Here is a 27,408-nt window from a genome sequence, read left to right on the forward strand (position 1 = left end):
ACTATTAATTTACTATTACTAATTAACATTAACTGCCTATTTACACATCCAGGAGATAGTCATGTCTCTGGCCATCTGGTGAACAAACCCCTGAGAAAAACAATCACGATTGATCAATAAGTGGACACACATATGTGCATAACAGAGTGTTTGAGACATTATTTTGCACTTTTTTACAAAAAAAAAATTTATTTGACAATTATGTTGTATGTTAATATTTTAAAATAATTATCAGAAAAAAAAAGACACCACAAACAAATCACCCATTACCTAATGGACAGAAACAATCATCAATTCTACATTAAAACATCTTTTTTTGTCTATATGGTGATAGAAATTTAAAATCAGGTATCTGTGATTTTTCTTTTTTATTTTGCCTTAACATAATATAATACAACAATTTTCCTCTCATTGATACTGTAGGTCCTGACTCTCCTGTCATGCAGTTTGTAATTGGTTATTATATGGATAACAGTGTATAAATGGAGCAGTGCACAATGTTCTTCCTTCTCTGATAAAGTACTATGTAAGTTTGATCACTTTAAAGAAGAGTAATGTTTTTGGAGAGAGAGTTTGCTCAATCATATCATATCATTTTATTGAATCACAAGCAGCTGTCCGTCATGATGCCAGGATTCTCCAGTGCGCTCTTTCTGCGAGCAGCAGCCTCCAGGATCTTCTTCCTGGGTCCGAGCTGGATGCGAATGCCTTTCAGGTCTTCATCAGAGCACAGCATGAGCGCCTCCAGGTCCAGGTGTTCTCTGTTGAATGCATGGGCAAACTCTGGCAAAGAGATGGCAGACAAGAAAGTATCCAAAGGAGAGGTTTCCTCATCTTCATTATCATCCAGGCCCAGATCTTCCTGATCCCAGGGTACGTCGCTGTCGTCAGTCCCCCCAAAGCCATCAACATCATCCTCTGCCTCAAACAGCTTGTTTTGAATGAGGTAGCCAAGGTTTTCAATGTTCCCACTGGGAACATCCTCTGGCTCCCGCCCCATCTTATCCATGAAAATCAGACCACCAAGACCAGGCCTGTTGAAGATGGACTGTTTTATTTGGCCTGGCTCATCATTGTCATCATAATCGTCATACCCTCCCATTCTGTCTTCTATCATGTTTTCATCCTGCTCGTTGAAGACATCCAGAAACTCTGGCTTCTCAGATGTTCTATTTTCCTGCTTGAGGAAAATAACGTTCCCATCTCTTCCTGAACTCTGCAGCGTGCCTTTATCTTTCTTCCCAAGCTTCCCCTGGAGGGTGCCTTTAACCCTGGCTGTAAGAGAGCCGGATTTATTAGGAGCAATAATCTTGGAGAACTGCTCATTGACACCAGTAATGGTACCACTGTTAAGTGCCATGCTGGCCTCCGAAACAGACCTAGTGTTGCTTGCCCCGCGGTGTATTTTATCCATCTCTTTCTGGTGTTTCTTCTTCACCTTCTCACAGAGTTTCACATGTTTTTCTGCTTCCTTGATAGCCTCCTTCTTTAGATTGGCGACCTTCTTGGGATTTTGGTTGGTCTGCTGCGATGCAGCAGCATCTAAGAAGCGCACACATTCCATTTGGTCACGAGAGGCGGCAACGTCCATAGCTGTGTGGAAGTCATTGTCCAGTGCGAAAAGGTTGGCACCGAAGTTGACCAGAAAGCTGAGGATGTGCATGTGGCCATTAGCTGCAGCATGGTGCAATGGTGTGTTTCCCCAGATGTCACACTTGTTTGGGTCCCCTCTGTATGGCACAAAAGAGACATTTGATTTAAAGTAACAGTCTGCAACTTTTTTCATCTTTGTTTTGCCACTCTCAATCGCCTGTTGATTTAATCTCTAGTCAGCTCAAAAATGTGTAAGTCCCAAAGCTTTTTCTAATATCAGTTTTAATGTCTGGATTTTGATAAATATATATATTTCATAAAAAGATTTACATTTAAAAGGGAGTATCTGTAGTTGATGTACAAAATGTACAAAATTCTTCACTCGGTCAACTTATCATGTCAAATAATGGCTACCAAAACTTTATCCCTTGTTTTTGTTAGTTAAGTTGTGGCTCCATTTGCTGGTTATAGTTCAACATTTTGAGAAAGAACCTGTTTCTCTTTCTTGCTGAAAGGTGAGATGAAGATCTTGACCACTCTTACGTGTACATGGTAAATATGAAACTGGATCCAGCAATCAGTTAGCTTAGCTTAAAATAAACACTGGAAACAGGGAAATGGCTAGTCTGCCTCTGTCCAAAAGTTAAAACATCCAACTACCAGCACCTCTGCTGGTAGTTGGATTTTGTTAGTTTCAGGCAGAGAGAGGCTAGCTGTTTCTTTATGCTAAGCTAAGCTAACCAGCTTCCAGCTCCTGCTGCATGTTTATAGTCATGAGAGTGGTATCAATCTTCTCATCTAACTCTTGGCAAGGTAAATACTTTCTCAAAATGTCGAACCATTCCTTTAAATGTATGGCAAGAAAAGTCCAACATACTTACAACATATAACAAGATAATACTAAATGCAGTTCAAGATAATTGGTAAACTATTAAGATGTAAAGTCCTCCTGTGCTGTGCCTCATTGCCACAGCCATAAAAGGCTTGATTGCTATAAAACTGCAAGTCGTTGCCATAAATCCCAGCTCATACTGGTAATGACCAAAGCGGAAATGTTTCAGTTAATTCTGGCCACGTAGCTGAGATGTGCATTATCTTTTCTGAACCTCATTTCTCAGTAAGAATGTTGTGCTAGATTTTAGCCTGTCTTTTGTTGTATTGAATGAGGGATGGAGGTGGGGGTGGTGGGGATGGATAAAGGCCTCTTTTGTTTCACAGGATGGCTTTGGCTGATTAAACATTTGGCCCGCCTCATGGGAGAGACTAGTTTTAAAGAGGGGAATTAAGTTTTAGCTCATTAGGGTGTAGTGGATAACGTGAACACCAGCATGTGTTGTTAAACCCAGTTGAAGTCTAACAACTGATGTTCAGTATAAAAAAGAGCATTTAACCTACTAATATCCAACCATAAAATTCACTGTATGATAATGTTAACCTTTGCTCAGTGAACACTATTTATGGTTCTTCTGCCAATCATAATTTGGTTTATTTTTAAGGAATTATACAAGAAATATTACAATAGAAATTAGTTTGAAATGTTTATATTTGCATGTCTCAGTGTAACAATATGGCCAAAAATATCTGACATACTTAATTTAGAACATCAAAACAGGAAGATGAAAGAAAGAAGAAATAACTTGCTATGGCCACAGGTTATTTGAGTCTCTGGGTAGGCTACGTGAGATGAAACACAGATAATAGCGAGGAGTGTATCATGCTTACTCTCTGCTGCATATGAGCTGAAGAGCATCAATACGTCCATGGAAAGCAGCCAGTAAGGTGGGAGTCATGCCATCTTCATCCTTAGTGTTCAGGTCTTTCCTTGTGGCCTCCTTCAGCAGGTCCAAATTGCCATCAATCGCTGCTTTGTGGTACCTAGACATTTCTTAAAGGAGCAGAAAAGGTTCAACCAAATCCACCCGTCAGATGCACAGACTGAGGCGACAGCAGACCCGAGCAAACAAAGTGATCACTGGGCGTCAACATATCAGCAGCTCAGAGCCATAAAACAAAAGCAAAGTCCATTCCACTGTCGTCAGCTGCAGCATTACCTCAGAAGACACAGCTTAATTATGAAACGTGAGATTCACAAAAGCACATTTACTCAAGTATATTAAGGTAAACTTTTGACAAAATTTTTGTTACTTTATAGTACTTTTACTCCACTATACTTCAGAGGGAAATATTGCACTTTCTACTCCACTTACATTTATTTTACCACTAATTACTTTACAGACTGAGAATTTACATACAAAAAGAACAGCTAATGAATCAAGATTGTAGTATTTGGTTTGTCAAATGTGACAGATGCCCATCACAATTACTCATAGTGATGTCTTCAGATATTTTGTTCTGTTCTAAAAACAGTCCGAAAACCTCTATATGATTTACTGTTCTACAATTTAAGACGAGGAAAAACAGATTTGAGAGTCAGAAACAAAAAAATGTTGAAAGTTAATCACCTATCAAAACAGCTGCTAATTTTAAATTTAGTAGAAGCAGAAATAAGCTATAATTGAAATACTATATATAAATACCTCAAAATTGTACTTATATATGTATATAGTACTTCATTAAATGTACTTAGTTATTTTTCACCACTGGTTAAAAAAAGATGTCAGTGAAAACTTTTGTTATGCACATAGTGTGGTATTTTATTATTAACAATTTTATATATACACTATACAGAGATTTGTATGTACATAACTTTATGTTTACAAAATCCAAGATTTTTTTTTTTTTTTTAAAGTTATTTCTGTTATTTTTAAACCCTGCTCCACCCTCCACTCCAGCAGGCGGTTGTAGTGCGTCTTTGTGGCTTGTTAAACACTAATAGAGGAAGAAGAGTCCAAAAGTTACAGCCGAAGAAGAATCAACCCGGCTCCACCAATGAATGGAGACTGGGAGGAAACATTGCTCTGCAGTTTTTCCCCTTACACCGCTCTCTCTTCCTGGCTGCCTCTGGTCTTGCAAACAACATGGGGTTGTAGCTGTTAAAATTTACTTAACTCCCCAACGATTTCCACAGCTGGAAAAACCGGACCGACCACCGACTAGCTCTCCTCGGGTCGCTCCGCGGTTACTTTCCGGCGTCTAGAGCGCGCCCGCGTGTCTGTGTGTTGTGACCGGGAGTGGATACAGAGATGTCGGACAACGGTGGCTCGGCTGTCGGCCTGCTGTCTTACGAGACACTGGTTCATGCTGTGGCAGGTGCAATGGTAAGTAGAGATAAAAGTGTCATTATTTTGTATGAAGCGTGCGGCTGAGCCTGGTCTTAGCAGTTTAAGGCAGTCACTGAGCCTTTTGTCACGTTGTTTGGTATTTCTAGTTGTCACTGCCAGTAACATTATAATGGTTTGTCTTTTAGGGGAGTGTGACGGCTATGACCGTCTTCTTTCCTCTTGACACGGCCAAAAGCAGACTGCAGGGTGAGTTGGAGGAGGTCTTATCATCTTGGACAGAGGTTACCTGATAGCAGCAACTCAAAACAAGGTTGAATGAGTTAAGTGTGATAGTTTACTTCATTATGGAGTAACTCAGCAGACCAGAAATGTAAAGGAGTAGCTGGTCAAAGACGATCAAGCAGAGATACCAAGATATTGTCTTTATGAGTCCTACTCATGGACACTTTTAGAAAACAGCTCAACAATTACCTGTCTACACCTGGCCTATGTGCATTTTTTTAAATTTAGATTTATGTATACATTGTGTAGAGCTGAGGTGATTAGACAGTTGATCAACATTTGAGAAACTTTTTTTAAAGGAAAATACATCAAAATTCTCTGGGTTCAAACATGAATATTTTCAGGTTTCCTTAGTAGTTTAATGACAGCAAACTAAATATCTCTAGTTTGGTCAATATCGATTTCTGTTTCTGTTTTCTTATCTGTTAATGTTGAGCTCTTAGATCTTAGATTAAGTAAATTTATTTACATAACTTACTTATTTCCCACTCTCTTGAGACCCTCCCTGTCTGGTAAACACCCTCCAAAACCTCCTTCTTACTCATAGTTTCTCCAGCTGAGATAACTCTGAGGCCATCACCAGGATTATTCATCCAAGTTTAACATTCACACAGTTCAGACAACTCGTTCACTGACTTGTGCCACTTTTTCTCACCTTGTTTAACAGTGGATGAGAAACGAAAGTCTAAATCCACCCCCGTCATCTTGGCTGAGATAGCAAAGGAAGAAGGCCTGTAAGTATAGTTATGTGACACACAAGTTACACCATAACAATCCTTATAATCCAGTCATCTTGAGCTGATTTGAACAGCTGAGTAAAGTAGATTGTAAAGTAATTGCAGCAGACAATTACAGTGAGTAAAATCTATCTAAGCTAGAGCTGAAACAGTCAACTTACCAATTACTTTATCAACAGGTGCAACAATTTAAGTCATTTTTGAATCAAAGATTCTCTTTCCTGCTTCTCTGTTGTCTGACATTATTACAGACCAAAGGTTTAGTCAAGAAAATAATCAGCAGATTAATCAATAATGAAAATAATCTAAACCGGCTCACTCATTGTTTAGGCCTATGATGTGGCCCCATGACCGAACACTCACTGTTCAACTGACTCTCCACCTCTTCTCCCAGTCAGTCCCTGTACAGAGGTTGGTTCCCAGTCATCTCCAGCCTCTGCTGCTCCAACTTTGTCTACTTCTACACCTTCAACTCCTTGAAGAAGCTGATGGCTTCTGGTCCAGGAAAGTCCAGACCTGGCAAGGACCTGCTCATGGGGGTTGTAGCAGGTAAACACACGTACACTAAAATTAATATTCATTAATGACTTGATGGCCGGTTTGTTGACTGAAGTATTTAAAGCTGCCCTGTGAACTTATACTTCCTATAAACAGACAAGTTATGTTTGGATTCAGTTTTTCTCACAAAAATTCATTGTATGTATCCCTGAGGCTAAGAAAAGATGAATGCATTTATTCCTCATACACATTTGTAAAGACAATTTTTTAAAAGCATCTTAAACTATTGTTGGTTACACTAGGGCTGCAACTAACAATAATGTCCGTTAGCGATAAGTCTGTCAATTATTTTTTAGTTAAAACTCAGAGATGTTGAGCTTACAATGATAAGAAACAGAAAAAACTAAGTGTGTACATCCATTTACTTAGTAACTGCTTTTACTGCCATGGGTACACGATCAGTGGAATAATGTAAAACCATTGGTAGGAATTGTGTCACAAAATGGGGACCATGCCCCCCCCAAAAAACATTTCCATAGTGCTAGTAGAGGTCAGAAACTCCACAGGGTAGCTTTAAAAATGACTGAAGAAGGCTAACTATCTGTTGTTCATGCAGGGGTGGTGAATGTGGTCCTGACCACTCCCATGTGGGTGGTCAACACTCGCCTGAAGCTGCAGGGGGTAAAGTTCAGAAACGAAGACCTCCAGCAGACCCATTATAAGGGCATATTTGGTGTGTGACATATATATATATATATATATATATATCTGTACTATAATTTAACAGTTCAGACATGTTTATTCTGTCACTGTGCAGTTTTTAAACCCTGCTGTGTTTGGATTTCCCCCGTCAGATGCTTTCTCACAGATCATAGCCAATGAGGGCGTGGGAACTCTGTGGAACGGCACCCTGCCCTCTCTCATCCTCGTCCTCAACCCGGCTGTACAGTTCATGTTTTATGAGGCCATGAAGAGGAAGGCAGGCAAGGGAGGGAGGAAGGTGAGAGCACACAGAAGAGATGTTGTTGTGTTGAGTGGTACATTACCAAAGTAGATCAGCCTCATCTGCAGAACATTCTTCCTTGCCACAAAGGCTATGATCAAGGAGGATCTCACTTAAAGAAAGTTGGAGAGAACAACAGAGTGAAAAATCAAAAAATGTCACATGACAAGTCAGTCAAATTTGATGGTGCTGGTTTGTGTAAAACGTCAGTTTTCTTCGTGAAAGCCCATTTCATGTTTCAATATCGTTTTTTATTGGGTAACTTTCATCAATCAAATAGTCACAGTCTACTTGTTATGAGTGAATTAAATCTTTGTCTCCTGCCACAGATATCCTCAGCAGAGATCTTTCTCATTGGAGCCATTGCCAAGGCCATTGCTACCACTGCGACATATCCTCTTCAGACAGTTCAGGCCATCCTGAGGGTAAATACCATCTTATATCAAAGTTCACTTTTGTGAAGTAATCTGATCTGATACCTAATCTGATACCTAATTCAGATTAGGTAAAATAAATTAAATCTCAGTGAAATAAGACAACCTGCTGTATGTTTTCTCATCAGTTCGGTCAGTACAGAGGTGACGGCAAGGGTGGTGTGATTGGAAGCCTCTCAAACATCTTCTCCCTGCTCATGGACAGAATCAAGTGAGTGCAGCTACAAACAAAACCACACACACATTCACTGACACGGTGAGAAAAACCCAGTGAGGATATTACAATAGACAGTCACTCATACACATTTGTCCTCTTTATTACAGGAGGAATGGTGTTCTCGGTTTGTACAAAGGCCTGGAGGCCAAGCTGCTGCAGACAGTGCTGACAGCTGCCCTCATGTTTGTCGTGTACGAGAAGATCACTGCAGCCACCTTCAAAGTCATGGGTCTGAACAAGAAGCTGAAGCAGTGAACACACACCTACTCCAATACAGCATTAATACACTTGTCATCAGTAGGTTCTGTTAATGCCAGAAATGATATCAGTCACATAAAATGTAATAAGAGATGGGATTGGTGCCTTTAGGCCTACAGATTTCCACACTTGCCCAAACCATGAAGAGGTAATATGTATGATACCCTCTCTCTTTTTTTTTTTTACCTTTAACTTGCTCCACCTGTGCAGATTGACCTTGATTATCAGCACAAGTGAATCTCTCTTGATATGGTGATCTTACAGGCCTGCTTTCATTTACACATAAAGACCAATGTCATTACTTTCCAGAGAGATTCACTGGCTTATAATTGAAATATCATCTCACCATGAAATTTAAAAAAAACTGTCAGCTGAGATTTTAAAACTATTGGGGGGGGGGCATCACACTATTTTGTAAAGGGAAAGCTCGACATTAGGGGAAATATGCTTATTTGCTTTCTTGCCGAGAGTTAGACGGAGAAGGTTGATGCCGTACCTGTGTCTGCACTTAATATGAAGCTTCCACCACGGCTGGGCTACCAACCAGTAATATGTGATTTGATAAACTGTAGAGGAGCTTGTAGGTGGATTATTTCTAACCTTTTGACAGAGCTGGGCTAGCCTCGTTGAAATCTCGGCAAGAAAAGCAAATACACATTTTTCTGCCAAAAAACTGCTTCTGTAACATCATAGGTTTGCTGCAAATGATGAGACCAATAATATGTTGCTTTGATTTAAACCACTGTACCATTCCTCACACACTCCTGTCTTATGACTGTGAAATTAACCAAGTGTGATGTTCTTTAAGATGTAAATCTCATGAAATTCCCACCATATGATGCAGAAGACGTCATTATTACACACAAATGAGCATTATTAACAAAAATGGTAAAATTATGGAATTGTGTGTTAAATCTGCACCTACTTTTCCAGCTTTGAAAGGTTTTGGTTTTAACAATTCTAATATATTAAGTTAAGGTGAATTTAATATAAATAGGAACGAGTACTTAACCCTACACTGAAAGTTTGAGAGTAAATTTTACATGTGTGAAAATACTGCAGTAAGTGCCTCTACATCATATCACAAAAAACTGTACTATGAATTGATGTAAGTGCTGTGATGACTGTTGATGATTTACACAAACCATGATGCACTGAGTCAGCCTTCATGACTATATCGGTCAGTAAGAACATTTAGTCCCACAGGTGTCTTCCGTTATCTGTCTCTGTTAGTAGGGGGAGTCAGGGCTTGCAGTAATTTACACTATTTGTGCTCTTCCTATTTGGTAAATGGATGTTTTCTGCTGTGTTTCACCTCAAAACCATTTTACCGGTTGATTCATTGCTGTTGTTGCTGTTAAACTGATGCTGCACAAGAGGCGTTGCCCTCGACACTGCTCTGTAACATCACATTTAGGAGATCGCAGCCTTTTGACTGTTCATTGTATAGATGAGTACAGGTGGTGTAGCCTAGTTGCAGTCATGTATGATATTATTAACTGGTTTCAGACCTCTTTGCTGACTCATGCACCTGCTGTCTGGAAGTGGTTAGTCATGTGCGGAGAAGGAACCCAAATCTGTTGAATGTCAACAACAGCAAAGCCAGTGACACATTCGAACAACCGTTACCAGACTACACCACAGATATTAATTACGGTCTTCTTCAGAAATGTTTTTAGTGCTTTTTTTCCAGTGATATCTTGTTTTCTATCTCTGAATGAACTTGACATCGCTGCAATGTTTTGTCTTAACAGTTTACATGAAACTATTTTTGTAACTGCTGATGCAATACTTACTTGAAGTCATCTTCATTTATTTACATTGCAATTTTTAAACATTCTTTTCTAATTTTGTTTAAATTTACATAAAACTGTTTTTGGGGGATTTAAATTATTGTCATAACCAGGGGAATAATAAAGTTTGAGAAACTGTATATATGACTGTAGTTTACTGTAATTACTGTTTTATTTAAAAATCACTACATGCCACATGAAAAAAAATGGTTCAGTTTAAGATGATGAACAAATAAAAATCCCTCCAGAGGATCATGGAGTAGTGATCAGTAACAGTGTGCAAAGAGCACAAGTTAAGATTTCCTCACATCAACTACCAAAATATTTTGGTAAAGAACCCTCCATTGGAGGTCACATACAGTATATCAACAGTCCTAGTGGACCAGATGTTGTAAATCAGGAGTGATGCTGTGAGTCTTGACCACTGGTTATCTCCTCGACGTACCAGTGTGGCAGGAATGAATAGTGGGAGTCTCTGTGGATGGAGTAGGTCACGTCTCTGTGAGGCTCCCAGGAGAACAGGTACACCACACTGGAGGGGAAATGATAACATTCAATACACAGCACAGAGTGCAAAAATAAACTGTTTAACAATTGACTTATATTTGAAAAAGTGCACAGCATTGTCTGAACTATTGTAACTCACCTCGGATTGTCTTCAGTAGCCACATGCTTCACAAAGGACAAGAAATCACAGCAAAAGTTCATACAGACTGTTGGCTTCCAGCAGTTGTATTCATTCTGTGAGGAGAAAATAAAGACAACAACATCATCAGTCCTGCGATCTTATATCTTTTGTCGTTTTCTTCATGCTAGTGGGTTTGTGAAGGCTCAGTGGTGCTCGAAACTAAAAAAAAATTCAAGACAATCAATTAATTGTTGACATATTTCACTCTGGACCAAAGTGATGGAGTGACAGATGAAAAAAAATTACATTGCCATCCCCAGAGCCACGCTGCAGGCATGGCTAAAATAGATCAAAAATAAATTTCTCTATGCTTAGATTAACTTTTCATTCAGTTACACTGTACCTTGATGAGATGTGAAATCTTTGAAATGTGAAAAGTCTCCGTAGAAACAACAACTCCTTCATGATCCCGGAAACCTGCTACAACACGAGGGACTCCGGGGAGGAAAGACTGGGCCCACCACTTCAGCAGTTTGAACCTAAGGACCCCAACAATGACAAAAAAATGACTATAAAACAGCCAAGTGAAGGTGAATCAAATATCCAACAAACAAACACAACATTTTTAAAAAAGTGATGTTTTACTGTCTCATCATCACCTGTGGAGGTTGCTACGTTGTTTGGGGGTGCAGATCTCTGCAGAGGTCTTCAGCTCGACGTAGCAGGCAGGAGGAGCTGGAGCGTTGGGGTCTTTGTCCCGACAGTCCACCTCACCGGAGAACAGGAGTCTGTGATCTGCCAACCGAGTCTGCACCACGGTGCAGAAGGCCTCGTTAGTGTTAACCACTCCGCCTGGGTCAGGTAAACTGTGGATGTTATCTACAGGAATGGATAAAGGTGAAGTGTTATCGTTTAAGCGCCTACTTATCACCTCATGAGATTTGTGTTTGTGTGTCATATGGGACAGACTGAGATATATATAGAAGCCCATTTGTGCTAAGAAAAAAAAATTTTTTTTGAAAATTATTTTAACAGTAAATTAATAGTACAACTTAATACACATATTTTGACTCGCTGACTCAAACTTTGACTTAAAAAAATATATTTTTTTACTTATTTAACATTTCTAATTTCGTCTACCTATCCCAAAATGGGATAGTAAAACAATAACTCCATATCTAATAATTTTGAAATACAGGAGTGATACTTGAGTACTTTTTTTTGATTAAGAACATTTCTTGGAAGAAATGGGCTCATATAAACTTATATACCTGCACATGTGTATTGCTCAAACTTGTAGCCCCAGTACATCATCTCTTCGTGCCTCTCGGTGCGGTTCTCTCGTTCCCTGTGAGCAGCTTCTGTTTCCACTTCACTGATGTAAAGCGTGCCTCTGAACCTTGTAACCGCCAGCAGCCAGCCCTCCCGCGTCTCATAGGGAGTGGTCAGCAGCTTGGTGAGGTGACCCCGCCATGTCACGAAGTCGACATCCAAAGCACTGGGAAGGGCAGCGGTTGGTCAGAGAATACATGTCACACAGGTGTGGTTAGAGTCAGTTGGAAATGAGACAATAGATCACAACCATCTGTCTGTACACTTACCAAGAGGAGGCTGGGGTCACCCTTGAGTTCAGTTTTGATCTATTGGCTACGATCCACCGCAGGATGTGGTCCAGCTTCTCCTTCACGCTGTCGTCTCTCTTTATAAAGCGGTCCTTGTATCCATCCCTCAGATCAAAATTAGGATTTCTGTCAGGCTCCACATAGTATCTCATTTGCCTGCTGTCGTTGAAGAATCTGCGCTCAGAGTCAAGGGAAAAACATCCCACTTCAACAGGCTGTTTGTACACAGGAAAGTCTCTTTCATAAAGCTCCTTTCTGGTGCTCAGACCCTGAGACCTTGGTGAGATTTGCCCAGGAGTTGACCCAGACTGATGCTGTTGGTGGGGGTGGTTTGGTCTGAAGCGTTTATTCTCCCAGTGATTTCTTCCATTGTCATCTCTTTCTCTTTTGTACGCTGACTGATGGTTGTGGTAGCTGGAGTTGGGATTGTGGGATCTGTGGCGGTCCATTGCCACCTAATGGGGAGAAGAGCAATGAAAAGCAATTTTTGGTTTCCTATTGTATATATAGTGGATGCTCTTTGTGTTCGTTGTACTCTTGCTTTTCAGGTTACTTATTTAGTGTATTATGAATATAATCCCTCTTGCTGCTTTCCTGCATAGGGTCGATACAATTGATCTTATTTAACTTTAAATGCACCGCAATTAAACCCATCACTTCGTAATGTGTCTATTTTGTGTGTATGTGAACGCAAACACATGTATAATGTAAATATGTAGATGTTTGCTTTGCATGCTGTGTACAAGTGGGTGTCTGCATTATGTAAACACACATAAATGCCACGTTACCTTTAGGTGCATGAATTTTGTCTGTTAATGAATAGTTCCATTTTTTAAAAACTATATCACCAGTAAATAAATGAAAACCTACCTTCGTCAGCATGAAGCAGCTAAGCTTACGTTAAGTTTCTCTCAATGCCAAGTCACAATTGTCAGTCACAATTATAAATAAGACTTCGTGTAAAAACGACTATGATATTTTGCAGCATCTTTTCTGATGAACACAAAAAGGACAGGTGGCAGCGAGTGAGAGAAAGAGTACTTTGGGTGTGTTTGTTTCACTAGCTAAATGGCTAACTAGCATCATCGGCTAACACCAAACTCAACGCTGTTTCCGGGTGCAGTTTCACACCCAGTCCGCCCGGTGGCAGCCGTGACACTTCCTGCAAAAACAGCGAGAGGGAGACTCTTAAGTTGTCCGTTGGAGCTGTGAACAGTGTGTGGCGTTGAATGGGACCAAAGCTATGTGAATACCAGTATTATTGCTATTAATAGCTATCAGGTACGTAATTCTACAAGTTTGACCGGACAGATGTCTACCTGTGTGTTCGGTGTACGGACGAAGTAGCGGTACTTAGCAGTTAGCTGCGTTAGCTTGGCTAACAAGAAAGACAAAAAGTGACTTAGCCGGTAGGTCCTGCCGAACTGCTTATTCTATCAAAATGCGCCTCCCCATTTCAATATGGGAGTCTGTGTTTATTCCAAACCCTATATTTTGCGTCAGAAACATAAACTAGCGAGTATTTTAAAGGTAAATTTGGCCACGACTCTTATTCGTCTTGATTAGAAAACACAATACTTTACGAATCGCAAAGTGTCTGTTATTCGCGTTAATTTGAATTTTACTGTTTTGTTTTCTGTTTTATTCAGCAAAAGTTGCCGTGGCATGAGGATGTAATGTATCGTGTAACTATTTATTTTAATAACCCAGATAAACATGGGTTCTGTGGATATTACTTTGGTCAGTGTTGCCATGAAAAGAACAGCTGTCTGTGTAATCAGCTGATTCACTCTGCAGGTCGTGATTTCTCCCCCATCATTTCTCCCCCAAGGTATGAACAGGAAACGGGCTCTGATTTCAGACACTTTCAAGGTGAAGAAAAGAAGAAACGGCACAGAGAATTTTGGAGCCGTCAGTGTCGGAGATGGTAAGTGTGGCTGCCAAGTAGGGGGGACTGCAATTTCATATCTCATTTAAGCATTACATCCTTAATTCACCTCCCGTTCATGCCCTCATCTCAAAGGGCCAACTGACATCAGATCCACACTGGAGTACCTCATGACACTGTTCCCCAGAAAGCTCTTCAATGACACCTTGCCACAAATTGTGCTCAAGCACCAACTCTACAGCATACACAATGACAAGACCTTGGTGGATAAGGAAGTGGTAAGATGGCTTTTTTAAGTGTCAGAGAGGAGGCATATGTTTTCAGTCTAAATGTGAAAATCCACCACACTGTAATCTTTGTGGTTCACAGAATAAACTACGAGAACAAGCAGAGCTGCTGATGTTCCAGCTGGGGTTTGACGCAGAAGCTTTCGGGCTGGTCTTCGCATCGGACTACAGAGCCAAAGTGCTGGCGGGAGAAGAGGGCAAAGTGACACGAGCGACAGTGGAGAAGTTCTTGGAGAAAGTGTTGACCCCCTCTTGCACAGATCTGAGCTTCAGCAAAGACCGAATGCTCCAGAGAGTTCCTCTTCACAGACTCGGAGATAACGTATGAAAAGATCCTCATCTGTCTCAAGCATGTTGCAATGCTGAAGTTTATTCAAACTATTTGAAACTCATTTAAAATTCTAGTGGTGACCCCAATTGTGTATTTTCCAAAGACATCAAATCTTTTAGGCTTAACATTTTAGAAATAGGAATAAAGTTACACACGTGTCAATAGCCTTTTTAGTTTTTTCTCGTAGCATGAAAATACATATGTTTGACACCTCAGACTTGTCTCAGCCATTCTCAAAGATCAGCACATTCTTTATTTTCTCACCACCTAGGCAGCTCGTGAAGTCAGGGGTTCTGACTGTGAGGGACGCGGGCAGCTGGTGGCTCTCCATTCCCAACTCTGGCAAATTCACTAAGTACTTTATACAGGGTGGGTGTCTGAGGAAAGTGTCAGCAATACTTTACCTCAATGAAGTCACATGACACATTTACAAGATTTTTTGACGGTGCCTCGCTAATTGGAGGACTGTTTGTTTCTAACCATCTCACTGCTTTTCCCTGTCAGGTCGTAAAGCTGTGCTCGGCATGGTGAAGAAGTCCAAATATAGCGAAGTCTTAAAGGCAGAGCTGGAGGAGCGACGAACAACCACACAAGTCAAATTCCACATGAAATACCACATCCATGACATTGTTGGCGCAGAGCTGGTAGAGAGGTAATATTTGTTTCTGTACAGGCTGGATGCTAATGATTCTGAAAGGTGTTTAATGAAAGGTTTTTAATGTGGGTCAGAGTTTAGCAGGTACTTCATGCAGCTGCTCTCTTGCTTTATGATCCTCCCAGTTCAGTAATTGAGGGGTTTTCTTTTACATGTTTGGACAACTCTCAGCCTATACGCTGGCTCTCAGGTGTTAAAATATGTGTTTGTGGTTCCTGTCCAAACCTTCAAAAACAAGTTTCCATCAGCATTTTTTAACTCCTGTTTTCTCGAGGAATCTTACACTGTTGTTACATCTTAATTTACTAAATAAACTTTGTTTTCTTTCTAGCATACCTACAACTTCTGGGACATTGTTACGATTTGTTGATTCCTGATGCACCGCAACAACACAGACATCAGTGTTTGGTTGAGGTCAGTGAGTGACTGAAGATATTTAAGTTGAACAAAGCTTGTGAAAAGTGTTCATATAAGGACTGCAGGTGAATTCATTTAAGGTTTCAGATTTAGATTCTGTGCCAAATGTAATATAAAACCTTGTGGGTTTATAAACTGTCAATTTATGTTGACATGACCGTGTCAAGTTTTGATTTATCTTCAAATTAAATGATTTGAAATGCTTCTTTGCTTTAATGACTCGTGTGCACACCATTAAAACCACTTTAATAAAATTTGAACTTTTACTTACTGTTCAGATCTGTAACCTGTGTTGCCAGGTTCTTCTGATTAGAAAGTAGCACAATCAGAGCCTCAGACCTGCCTAATTTTTGTAAAATAGTTAAATTCTTTTCAGATGGTCAGTTGTCCATAAACACATTTTACTTTTACTCGTCTAATTTAGGTACACCTCATCTAATCGGTTGTAATCCAATGCAACAGATCTGCCACCAATTCTGCAATTAGTAAGATTTATTTGTCAGAGATGTGTTAATTCAACTCTGGTCATTACTGAGGTTGTAGTCTGCAGTAGTGTTGTGATGTACTGCATCATACTGTATACAGGTGGGTAAAATTGTGGTCCAATTCAACGACACTGCAAACTACATCAATAATACATAATATCTAATACGAATATCTCTCTGACAGTGTCAGTAAAAACTGAACATTATAAACTATTTCTGTGGCTTAATATGTCTAATATGATTTTCTTCCAAGTCATTCAGTGTCCAGTCACAGTGATAGTTACTGAGGAAGGCTGTGGCATTGATAATTTTTACCCACACAAATGAAAAGGCAGAAAACAAACCTACACGTATATAGCTGCAACTAACGATTACTTCCACTATCAACTGAACTGCTGATTATTGTCACGATTAATCATTTTGTCTTTAACATGTCTAAAAAATAACGATAAGGCCCATTATAGTTATTTCTTTACGAGAGAACATCTATAAATGTATTGTTTTATCCAATCAACAATCCAAAATCCAGATATTCCATTTATTTTCACGTTTGACACACAAATGTTGGATGAACAAAAAAAAACAATTATTTGATTATCAAAATAGTTGCTGATAGATTTTCTGATTAATTGACAAATTGTTGCAACTCTAGTGTTGTGTTGGTGTTACCAGTGTTGTATCAAAGGAAAACTGAGGTTGTGTTGCCTGACAAAGAGCCAGAACAGTCTGTTTTCCTGGAATTTATTGGCTTTTTCAAAAAGTGACAATAGCTTTTATCCATAAAACTAAAGAGTCACAACATTGGCTTGAATTAAAGCACAGCTTGATGTCTGAATACAATACAGATGAGCAACATGTACTTAACCCCTGATCTAGTAGTTCAAATACATTTTGTAAATAGGCAAAAAATATAACTGTAGCAATTCTAATCTTAGTTTTCAGTATATGTTGCACATACATGCTATCAGCATTAATTACAAAAAGCTAGGCTTGTAGGGAGATTAAGGTAGCGTTAACTGTAGAGGTAATAAACAAAGGATATTCATAGTGTTAGTTTTACAATACAGTGAGTGAAGTGTAACTTCTGTGAAGAAAGATACAAAATAGTCAATCACATGATTATAACAAAAATGAGTACACTGTATACTACACCATAACCGACAGTAGCTTTGTTACTGTTATTAGCAGGCATAAATGCTCTTCTTAGTGACATTGCTTAGCCAGTAGTGATGCTATTAAAAATCAAATGTGCTGCACAAAAGGTTTCTGATAAATGCCCACAGAGCATTAAAGGTGCTCTTGATCCCCGTCACCAAAACACCTAAACAGTTCTAATCCAATATCTAATTTAAGTTTTCAGTTTCGCACTCCTGGGCAGCTATACCGTTGAGACATTTCTAGGGAAACATTGCAAAGAGGAAAGAAAAATACCATAAACTTGACAGGTCCAATTGGAGCCAAACACATAAAATACTGGATCATTTAGATTTTTTGCAGGGATTAATAGCACTGTTGGTGTCAGCAGACCTTTCCCCAGTCTGAATTTTCAGCACGTCTCAGGCGTCAGTCGATCCACGAGAATGAATCACCATGAATCATGTGCTAGGACTGAAAACTAACTACTGGTAAAGAAATTATGGTACACGAACAGTAACTTGAGGCAAAAAGAACTTCACAGATGGTTACTTCAAGTTCCTTGTTGATGGCGCGGTGACACACGACTGCTCTCGCAAAAATGAAACTGGAATTAATAATATGCCATTGGTCATGCAGCTGAACAAAACAGCAGCACACAACAGCAAACTGTCAGCTGTATTTTGAAGGTTTTAAGGTGTTGAGACAATAGAACAAAGGTTTTTCGTTTCAGCTAAAATACAGTATGTGTGCAGAATGTATTTGGCAATATTTCTTCCACTCAAAACAAACAACCAAGACTGTAAACAAAAAAAGGTGGACAGCCAGTGGAAGAACAAATTGAAAACATTCCACGGTTTTTACAAAACATCCAATCCATTTCAGAAGGCCTCAAGAATTTCATAATTTCATAGTCTTGTCTATACAGTATACGTTGTTAGGAAAGAACTAGGGTCTATGATCATCCAACCCCTCCTCCTAAATCTGACCCTATGTCAAATTTGTCATGGAAACGGTTGGTATAACTGCTGTAGCTACACTTATGGAAGGAAAGAAACTGGAGTACATTGTTTTTGTGTGTATACTGGTGTGTTTCTCCTGTGTCTTTAGCCACCCCTCACCACTTAGCGGTCATGTTCCCCAGTAACCGGTTCAAGTGGAGGAAGTCTTAGAGGAGAGTGCACTTCTTCCCCTTCTTCTTGACAGGTGGAGGGCAGAGGACGGCCCGGATGGCCTCGTCAAACACAGTTTTAAGGCCACGCTGAGTCAGAGCAGAGCACTCCAGGTACTTGACGGAACCTGAACAATGCAGAAAAATCCACTTTTAATATTTCAGCAAAAAACACGAGAAAACTTAAAGCTGGTTAAGCTGGTAAGTGTTGCTACCAATCTCTTTGGCCATTGCCAGTCCTTGGGGATAGGTAATCGGGGAGAGTTTCTTCTCCTTCAGTTTCTCCATGGTGTCCTTGTCATCTCTCAGATCCAGCTTGGTGCCCACCAAGATGATAGGAGTGTTGGGACAATGGTGTCTCACCTCAGGGTACCACTGCACAGAAACCACAACACTGAGAAGTTAGGGGTGTAACTTTTCAAACCTGTGTTATCAGCTCATTGTATTTAACTTAGCTACAGATGCACTGATATCAAACTGGTGAATGGAACACAAGAACAGGGTTGGTAGAGAGCAAACCGATACATTTGTACCAATAGCTGATTTTTTTGGCCACTTAAGATGCAGCACAGCAAACTGTAAACAAAACACTGACATTAGCATTATCACCTTTAAAGCTGATCTGTTAAACTTATAGTAAACTAATAAACTAACAGTTGCCTCTTCACACATCCAGCAGATATAAAGCAACATTAACAACTCTATCAACTCCTGATGGAGACATCTAGCTCTTTAGCTGTGAAATACTCCAATATATTCACCAACTAGTCGCTAACTGTGTCTGTCTGGTGTTTGGTGCTGAGCAGGTAGTGTAAGGTGGGTTTATCGGAGCCTTTTCACCGTAAAGAGCTGAGGACAAAGACAACACTATGATAGTGAACCAAAACGGTAAAGTTGTGGGGCCAGAAACCGAAAGCTGCAGAGTCCGATTTTAATTTCTTGCGGGTATTCATGTGATCCAGTGTTTTTTTTGTTTTTTGTTGTTTTTTAAATCAAAATAATGATTATAGCTGCTTTAAAGCTACAAACCAGAATGTTCTGCACAGTAAAGGTTTGTCATAATGTTTGAGGTTGTGATTGTGAAAATGTCGTCAAGTGACAAAGGACCAGTGACACATAGCAATTTAAGCTTTAGTCTGGCTCTCTCTGAGTTTCCTGGCTTCACAACAGCTTAACAGTATTGATGCCGGAAAACTGGTGTCATTAGAGGTGATTACCAGCTGGCTCTGATAACTGTATTTTTTTAATCCCACTTACTCAGATAGAGTTGATTCTAATGGAGACATTTAATCACTGAATCATACAAGGATAAAATTCTCAAAGTAAATGGTTAAAAATAAGTTTGTAGGTTATTATATGTACTTTTAAATATCGTTAAATATGGTCAGTGTTTACAACATATTCTAGTCTGAAGTGAGCATGGAAAATAAATAATTGCTGCCGTTTCAAAACGGTTTAGAGAGCAGCTTTTTCTGCAGTCAAATCCATAGACAAAAACCACAGATAATGACACCAGGAACTGAAACCGGTCTGCTGAATCTGACTGTAATGTTTATTTATAATTTATTGGGAGCTAATGGACAGTGTGCAGATACTGCTCAGCTGGCATATCCCTCATCTGCAGTCATCTTATTGATTCTATAAAGGTTTCATATGCACAAAGTTGTTTCATGTCACACTGAGCTGCAGTGAAGAATGACCAGGGATTCACACCAAAAACCTCCCTGCATTCTAACAGCACAGGGGGTCACTTTAGTGGGGATGAGTTCTTTATGGTACCGACAAGACAATGAAATACAATTCAGGAGGTCTAGTAACAGATTAATGTGTACAAAATGCTTTAAAGACACCAAAGCACTGCACGGTGGTTAATAATGATTACAGACAGGATTTTTGGAAATTCTGGAAAATTACCACGGTGGAAACTATTTTATCTTTCCTTGTGACGATCACAAGGTAAACAGCAGAAATATGGTGTTCACATTACAAAGTAATCAACCAGGAATTCGCACTAACAATGTATTCGATTGGTCGCAGGGCCTCGCTGGATGACACTGCAACCCTGCTGCTTAAAGGACCGAGTCCACTCAAGTGAATGAGAGATTTATGTTTTTTCATGAAGGCCTCAAGTTGATCTGAATGCAGCCTAAGAGGCTGGCTACTCTGAACCAGTTGCTGTCAGTAATGAAAACATCACTAATGCATCTAATATGTAGCTGTGAATGGCTTATATTTGCAGTTAAAAGCCCTGTTTTAGACATAGTGTGGACACATGGGTACCAATGGTTCTTATGTAACAGTTTTCATGAAGAGCAAAGTGGCCATTGTGTCACTGTGTGAGCACTGTGTTTCTGCTAATCATGTAAGGACTCTGTAGACATGCTGACTGCATTATTTCATTTCAATCCCTCAAGCTAAAAGACAGTCACCCTTTGTGGTACCTGATACCCTGACTTATGCCTTAAGATGGCCTCCTTAAATCTCCAGGTGTAGTGATGGTGAGTGTATGTTGGCAGTGGCATCGACCAACCAGACCAGTTTCACCCACAAAATCTGATCAGTATGTCTCAACAGCAGACAAGGAAATGTGCAGTTTTTTCCACCAGGCAGATAGATGCAGTGAATACTAATTAAAGACAAGAACATAACAGATTTCTGCTTAAACATGGACAAAAATATAATGCCTCCACTCTATCCCATACAGGCACTGCATCAACTCACCTTGGCACGGACGTTTTCAAACGAGGCAGGACTCACAAGTGAAAAGCAGATGAGAAACACATCCTGGTAAGAAAAAGAACACAATGCAATCAGAGTCCTTAACAATTACTTCCTGTTGAGAACAGCAGAAAAAAAGAATCTCCCTGTGTACATGTCGCACAAAGGTGTGGTGTTTTTCTTTCCCTCTAACTTCCTTATTCATTCTAAGCACACAAACTTTCCAAATGGATTACGTAAGGGAACCACTGGCATCGAAATATATTTCAAGGGGCATACCACATGTCAGAGAAAATAATAATGTGAAATATAATACAGTATTGTCAAACAGTTTTTTTATATTGTACCGTCTGTGGGTAGGAAAGTGGGCGGAGTCTGTCATAATCTTCTTGTCCTGCTGTATCCCAAAGGCCCAGGTTCACAGGCTTCCCGTCCACCATAACATTGGCAGGAGTAGTTGTCAAACCTGATAGAAGTGATGATAAGTGAGAATAAGCCAAACACATCGCACTTAATGTAAACTGATAAAAGGTGACACATAAGTGTTATGGTGGAAAACAAGTTTTTAATTGATCTGCTGTGCCTCTTGGGCTCTCTCTGGAAAATGAATCATCGCCTACTTAGATCTGGCTCTGCCAAACCCAAAATGTTGTTTATTAACAGCCTGCCGAGCCAGTTCATTCAGACTAACCCGACAGATACAGATCAACACAGCTGGTCCAGAATCAGATAGGATGCAGGTTTTGCTTGTAACCTCCTGCAACATCCATTTCCCTGAATCGTAATTGCAGTCCACAGCAGTGATTATAACCTGTCCGGCAGGCAACCAAATTTCCATCTAAAAAAAGCAACTGATAAGTAAGATGCCACCTTAATCATGCAGTGACTATACAGGAAACAAGGGTGGAGACAAACGATGGACCGCTTGTGATGATCGGCTCCCAGCCTGACATAAATAAATAAATCATTCTCGCTGGGTTGCAGTCTCAGATACTCACACTGTGGGGATGTATTCTCCAGGAAAGGCATTGGTGGTGTAGCTGATGAGCAGGCATGTCTTACCCACAGCTCTGGAGGCAGAGAAAGAGAGGGGAAAATGACTTGTTTAGTTTTTTCTGATTTCACCCCAAAAACAACAGGGATGCAAAAAGCCATTCTGGACATGATTTGTTAGGATTTCCTCTTTTCTACACCTGGGCTTGAATCTTATGTAGTACATCATGACCAAGTCAACATTTGGTCAACAACAAAATCCCATCATAAATCATTCCCTAGCCAAAGTTGACATGTCCAGATGCCTTGCTTTGTAGAAACAAACAATTCAAGAATCAAAATCTACAATACTAAGAAACCAGCAAATATTCGTATTTGAGCAACCAGTGAACTTTTGGTAGTTTGCTTGCAAAATGACTTTTTGCCTCAATAAATTAATCAACTAATTAACCAATTGTCTCAGCTCTATTTGAGCATCCAAGACACATAGACACTGCTAAATGACCCCTAGTCTTCCTTACTTTGGCTTAACATAATGCAGACTGGGTTTGTTTTCTGCAAGACATGCATACAAGATCACTAGAGGAAGCGTTTTCGCCAAATATGAAACTTAAGTGTTGTACCATTAAACATGAACCGTATCGACTGAGAGTTTCCTCTTGGTCAAAATAAAATCGAAAATAATTAACCAAACACAGTCACAGGGCCATCAATGACTCTGCTGCTGTGGTATCCACCACACCCTGGCCAGTAAGTTATGAGTATGTTTACCTCCCACTCATTGTTACACATCAAAAAGTCAGTCTTGGTCATTTTAAAATGATCCCTTAACGATCTAAGCTATAGCAGAAAAAGTCTTCAGAATTGATTTTAACTTTTAACAAGCTGAAAACACGCTGTGTTTGCAACATTACAGTGCAGCTTACACCAGTGAAATGACGGACATAAACCAGGAGCTCAACTCTTAATATTTCTCAATTGGTAAGTGACTATTGCCAAACTTAAACCCTGGTTTAGAGGGATAGGTGAATTGCCCAGTAATGTCTGACTCACCCAAGTGTGAGGGAAAACAATGTAACCGGGATAACTTAAGTGAAAGATTAGCCAGCCACTTACATACTAGCTATTTTGAAATGCAATAGTTAGCTGTATCAGATAAACTGAACATGATCAAGAGTGATTTATGGGTAAATTATAATATCCACGTAACATAAACAGGTAAAGTTAAAGCTTGGTGGCTAACTTTACCCGTCTAAAAAATTTGAAGCAAAAGGCTTTAACGTTAGCTAGTCTGGTGACAATGGTTTCAGCTAATATCCCACTTCGCCATTTGAGTTAAAACACTAGGTGGGAGGCCCAAACTAATAGTCAGCTCGGTTAAGTTAACTCACCCGTCTCCGACAACGACACACTTTATGGCCTGCATTGCGCCGCAGCTAGAGGAATGCTAAGTTAGCCCCGGGAGCCAGCTAACGTTAGCTCGCACGTCTCGTTTCCTTTGTCCGGGGATTGCTCGCTGGTGAAACGTCCCAACAACGTCTCTTTAAGGGCCTTTGGTTTCACGACAGAGCTCCTGAGGTGTGGAAGAGCTTGTGGGATACTTACAGTAACTTATCTAACACTTTAACACAAGTTTAGTCAGAAATCCCCTCTCGACATTCCCATGCTTTCGTGGGCTGATCGGGAAGCTGTGAAGCAAAACAGCGGCCACCACCCCTGAGGAAAAAAAAATGAAGCTAGACACTGCCACCACCAGATGCTGCATCCGGTGCACTGGGGATGATACGCCCAGCAAGATTTCCTCAAAATAGGCAGGTGGCAATCCACCTGTTTTCTCTAAAGTCAGAAAATGTAATATGAAAAAATATACTGGGAGGTTATTCGTTTTAATGGAGCATTTTTACTCTGCTAGTTAAAACGAATAATAGAAATAAAGAACAAGGCGGACGAGTTAGGCTGTGACACAGAGTGAGGAACTGACGTCAGCTCAACAATCCTCTTGATTACTATGGACTTTGAAATTGTAGTGTGTAGTCCCTGAACTCTGCTTTACAGGCTGTGTACCTGTCCTCACCAGCAAAGCCAGCACAAATACCATCTTAAACTTACAAGTCACTGGCCGAAACAAACAAACAAACAAACAAAAAAAAAAAAAAAACAAAGCAGCACAAATGCCAGCTTAAAACAGCAAAACATGCATATAGGCTGGTCACCAGCAAGTCCTGCAAAAAAATATTCCAAAACACACTCTATGCTGGTCACCAACAAGCTGACCAGCAACTTGGTGACTGCATTGAGAGTGTACTGGTTTTTCCACACGGTAAAATATTAGTAGCAGCCCGAAAGGCAATGAGATGGAAAAAAGTTTTAATTCCTTGGTTTGTTTGTTTGTTTTGTTTTATTGAACGCCATTTGCAATGGCATCATTGTATGTGGCATCACAATTAGAAAAAAACATGGCTTTTGAACTAAGAAAAATAAGTTAAATAAAACACACACACGATGAAGTATTTTGTTTATTTTAACTTTAGGTTTTGTTTGTTTGTATAAACGGTGCATGAGTAAGAACTTGTACTGAGTCAGTCTGCCTGACAGTCCTACGTCGGGGCATAAAATCTATATTTTCAACTTCCGTGTGTCGCACCGTCATCTGTCCTCCCGGTGACCAAAACAGGGATCGGTGGGGGAGCTGTCGGGGTGGAGCAGCTCTGCCAACACTACCAGCCAATGTGAGAAAAAAATGGAGCTCGGAGTCAGACAACGATAGAGATGTGAACTGTCATACATCAGTCACCACATTCTTCGCCTGCTCGCCTGTCTAGCTGTCACCGTACACACCGCCGGGGCACACTTCGCCTTTATGGCGGGTCTGACTTATTTAGTGCTCCGGTTTTCGGGCTCCGCTGGTCGGTCCTACGGAGTGTTTTCCAAAGGCTTGACGAGGACTTTGTTGATATTTTTTGATCTCGCATGGCGACTGCGAATCAGATTCCCCTATATCTACCTCGTCGCCTCGATGATGTTTAATGTCAGATTACAGGTAATTATTCATTTCACTTTAATACTTTACCCTTCTTTAGTCAAAAGACACCAGCTATAGCAGTCAAGTTTCCAGGTTACGAGCTCGTTAGTGTCAATAAGCCAACAGCTGATGGAAGGAAAGGCCCTTTAACTTCCATGCCAATGTAAACATATGTTGTCTGGAGGTTGAATGAACGAGATGTTTCTAAATATTCGCCCTCTGTAGAAAGACAGTAGATGAACTTTAACTCAATTTAAAAGCTGCTGCCAGTTTATTAGATACACTTAGCTGAAACTAATGTAGTCTTATAGAACAGGAAGTAAATCCTTCCTCCATGAAGGTTACAAAGCTCAGTTTTTCTTAAAAAAAGAAAAAAAAAACTGTATGACTCAAATGTATGGTCATTTTGGTGGCTGCAGTTTGTAGCAGTAGTAGTAATTGGCAGGTGTTCCTATTAGCTGCAACTAACTACCATATTTTATTTTTTAAAACATAAACTCAAAATATAAAATAGCAATATTGACAGGCATACCTTAGATTTTTTTTGTGTGTGTTACAGATAGACACACATTTAGCAGATTATATTATAGAGTAAAAATCAACTTACCAGTGCTCTTTGGTGGACAAACTACATAATGGTAACAGTTTCTAAATTACCTTAACCCTTATCTGGCGTTTCTGATTTCATAAGTATCACAGATTTTAATTTATTATCACACAAGCAAACTAAAGATGAAAATCTTCACATTTTAGAGGCTGGAACCAGCTTATTTCTTTGCATTTTTGTTTTAAAAAATGAACTTTTTTGATCATCGATTCAACACTTAAATTACTTTTTATGACTAAATGACTTTTAAAGACTAGCTGAACTTCTTTCAGCAACTGACACATATTTTTACTCTTCAGTTTAATCATTGTCCCCACTTAGATACCAACTGATCCTTTCTGGATCTAAATGAATTTCCAATTCAGCAGCATCAGAAACTACAGCCTCCAAAATGAACCTAAAGCCAAATAATGTGGCAACTGTGTGACCCTTTAAAGTTTCTTTCTTCGTTGCCTGACAGCCTCCTAATCTCTTTTACAGGTACACATTGAAATCCACTGATCAATCTTCAATGCCTGCATTTGGACAAATAGTGAGCACTGCCATGTTTCAGTCCTCTTTGAACAAAGAAGTGGCCGATGCTGCACGTCGACGCATAGAGAGGAAATTTAATTCTGCAAACTGGTGTGTCAATGCAACAATATGACGTGGCTGGCTGTTGCAGTCGGCTCTCGTCAGTGCCTTTTGCAGTGGAAGGACAGTGGTGATGTCTGCAAAAAACGAGCACACTTGTGCAGTGATACGGTGGTGGAGGGTGGAGGGAACCGATGCTTCACGATCACCTTTTCATCTCGCCACCTGAGATTCAGGAGCCGCTCGTCCTGTGTCGGGTGAAGGGTGGATTTTGACACTGCCTTTTCTCTGGATGTTGAAGGACTGCGGTGTGGAGTTGAACACAAAAACAGATGATCGTTGCTGTGGGACTTTGTAGCTTCCCTTAATCGTCTGACATGTATGTTTATTAGGCGCTCAGTGTAAACATCTCACAGTAAAAAACTGGAGCCATTTCACTTTAATTTAAAAAGTAAATATCTACACAGCATGACACAAACAAGCATGTTTTTCGCCCCCTGTGGCACTTAATTGAGGTTAGCTGTATAAGCGGTACATGGTCTTTCAACAGAGGTTTGCTGTAGGTTAACACAACAGCTACCACAACTGTTCTTCTGGGAATTTGCAGCCTGTCAGTCAATGCGGTCTCGAATCAGGAATCACTGCATGTCCTCTTTGTGTTTGTACCCACAGGTTGTCATTCTCACTGTTGTGTTTCTGCATATCAGTGGCACTGGGAAGGTTACATCAGTGAACAATGTTACCTTCAAAACTATTTTTGTAGCTGCATTTGTCCAGAGTGTTTATCTCTGTGATAAATGTGTGTTTGGGGATTTTGAAGTCACAGAATTGAGGAGAGGGATGGTTGAATTTGAAAAGTAATAAATGAATGAAATCACCA

The 27,408-nt window shown here is 40.0% G+C and overlaps 5 protein-coding genes and 1 pseudogene across 6 annotated transcripts; 3 read left to right on the plus strand and 3 right to left on the minus strand.

Moving 5' to 3' along the window:
• Nucleotides 1–158: 158 nt before the first annotated feature.
• Nucleotides 159–3,561, minus strand: anks4b (ankyrin repeat and sterile alpha motif domain containing 4B). Its single transcript, XM_018670727.2, has 2 exons — nt 3,316–3,561; nt 159–1,730 (listed from the first exon to the last, which is right to left on the minus strand). The coding sequence occupies exons 1-2, from the start codon at nt 3,474–3,476 to the stop codon at nt 605–607; spliced, it is 1,287 nt and encodes a 428-aa protein (XP_018526243.1). The 5' UTR covers nt 3,477–3,561; the 3' UTR covers nt 159–604.
• Nucleotides 3,562–4,448: 887 nt separating this feature from the next.
• Nucleotides 4,449–10,137, plus strand: LOC108879471 (peroxisomal membrane protein PMP34). Of its 2 annotated transcripts, XM_018670750.2 has the most exons (9): nt 4,453–4,811; nt 4,961–5,021; nt 5,725–5,791; nt 6,189–6,343; nt 6,909–7,025; nt 7,147–7,292; nt 7,625–7,720; nt 7,858–7,940; nt 8,054–10,137. In XM_018670750.2, exons 1-9 carry the CDS (start codon nt 4,737–4,739, stop codon nt 8,199–8,201), a joined length of 948 nt encoding a protein of 315 aa, XP_018526266.1. In that variant the 5' UTR covers nt 4,453–4,736; the 3' UTR covers nt 8,202–10,137. The 2 variants fall into 2 exon arrangements, with proteins under 2 accessions (XP_018526275.1, XP_018526266.1); XM_018670759.2 differs by lacking the exon at nt 6,909–7,025 and having other exon boundaries at nt 4,449–4,811.
• An 8-nt stretch (nt 10,138–10,145) lies between these two features.
• On the minus strand, nt 10,146–13,353 carry dxo (decapping exoribonuclease). Its single transcript, XM_018670738.2, has 7 exons — nt 13,118–13,353; nt 12,227–12,702; nt 11,897–12,123; nt 11,285–11,504; nt 11,029–11,164; nt 10,644–10,738; nt 10,146–10,529 (listed from the first exon to the last, which is right to left on the minus strand). The coding sequence occupies exons 1-7, from the start codon at nt 13,127–13,129 to the stop codon at nt 10,394–10,396; spliced, it is 1,302 nt and encodes a 433-aa protein (XP_018526254.1). The 5' UTR covers nt 13,130–13,353; the 3' UTR covers nt 10,146–10,393.
• A 30-nt stretch (nt 13,354–13,383) lies between these two features.
• stk19 (serine/threonine kinase 19) lies at nt 13,384–16,029 on the plus strand. Its single transcript, XM_051074100.1, is given in 8 exon segments — nt 13,384–13,528; nt 14,079–14,174; nt 14,271–14,413; nt 14,505–14,714; nt 14,716–14,744; nt 15,025–15,122; nt 15,258–15,405; nt 15,740–16,029. Coding segments are annotated over 7 exon segments (768 nt in total). The 5' UTR covers nt 13,384–13,528; nt 14,079–14,080; the 3' UTR covers nt 15,786–16,029.
• A 1,006-nt stretch (nt 16,030–17,035) lies between these two features.
• On the minus strand, nt 17,036–24,077 carry LOC108879496 (ras-related C3 botulinum toxin substrate 1-like; annotated as a pseudogene).
• Nucleotides 24,078–24,967: 890 nt separating this feature from the next.
• LOC108879506 (small integral membrane protein 10-like protein 2A) lies at nt 24,968–27,408 on the plus strand. The gene is made up of 2 exons (XM_018670784.2): nt 24,968–25,366; nt 26,436–27,408. The coding sequence occupies exons 1-2, from the start codon at nt 25,187–25,189 to the stop codon at nt 26,454–26,456; spliced, it is 201 nt and encodes a 66-aa protein (XP_018526300.1). The 5' UTR covers nt 24,968–25,186; the 3' UTR covers nt 26,457–27,408.

This window comes from Lates calcarifer, linkage group LG11 (assembly GCF_001640805.2).
Source record: "Lates calcarifer isolate ASB-BC8 linkage group LG11, TLL_Latcal_v3, whole genome shotgun sequence".
NCBI lineage: Eukaryota > Metazoa > Chordata > Actinopteri > Centropomidae > Lates > Lates calcarifer.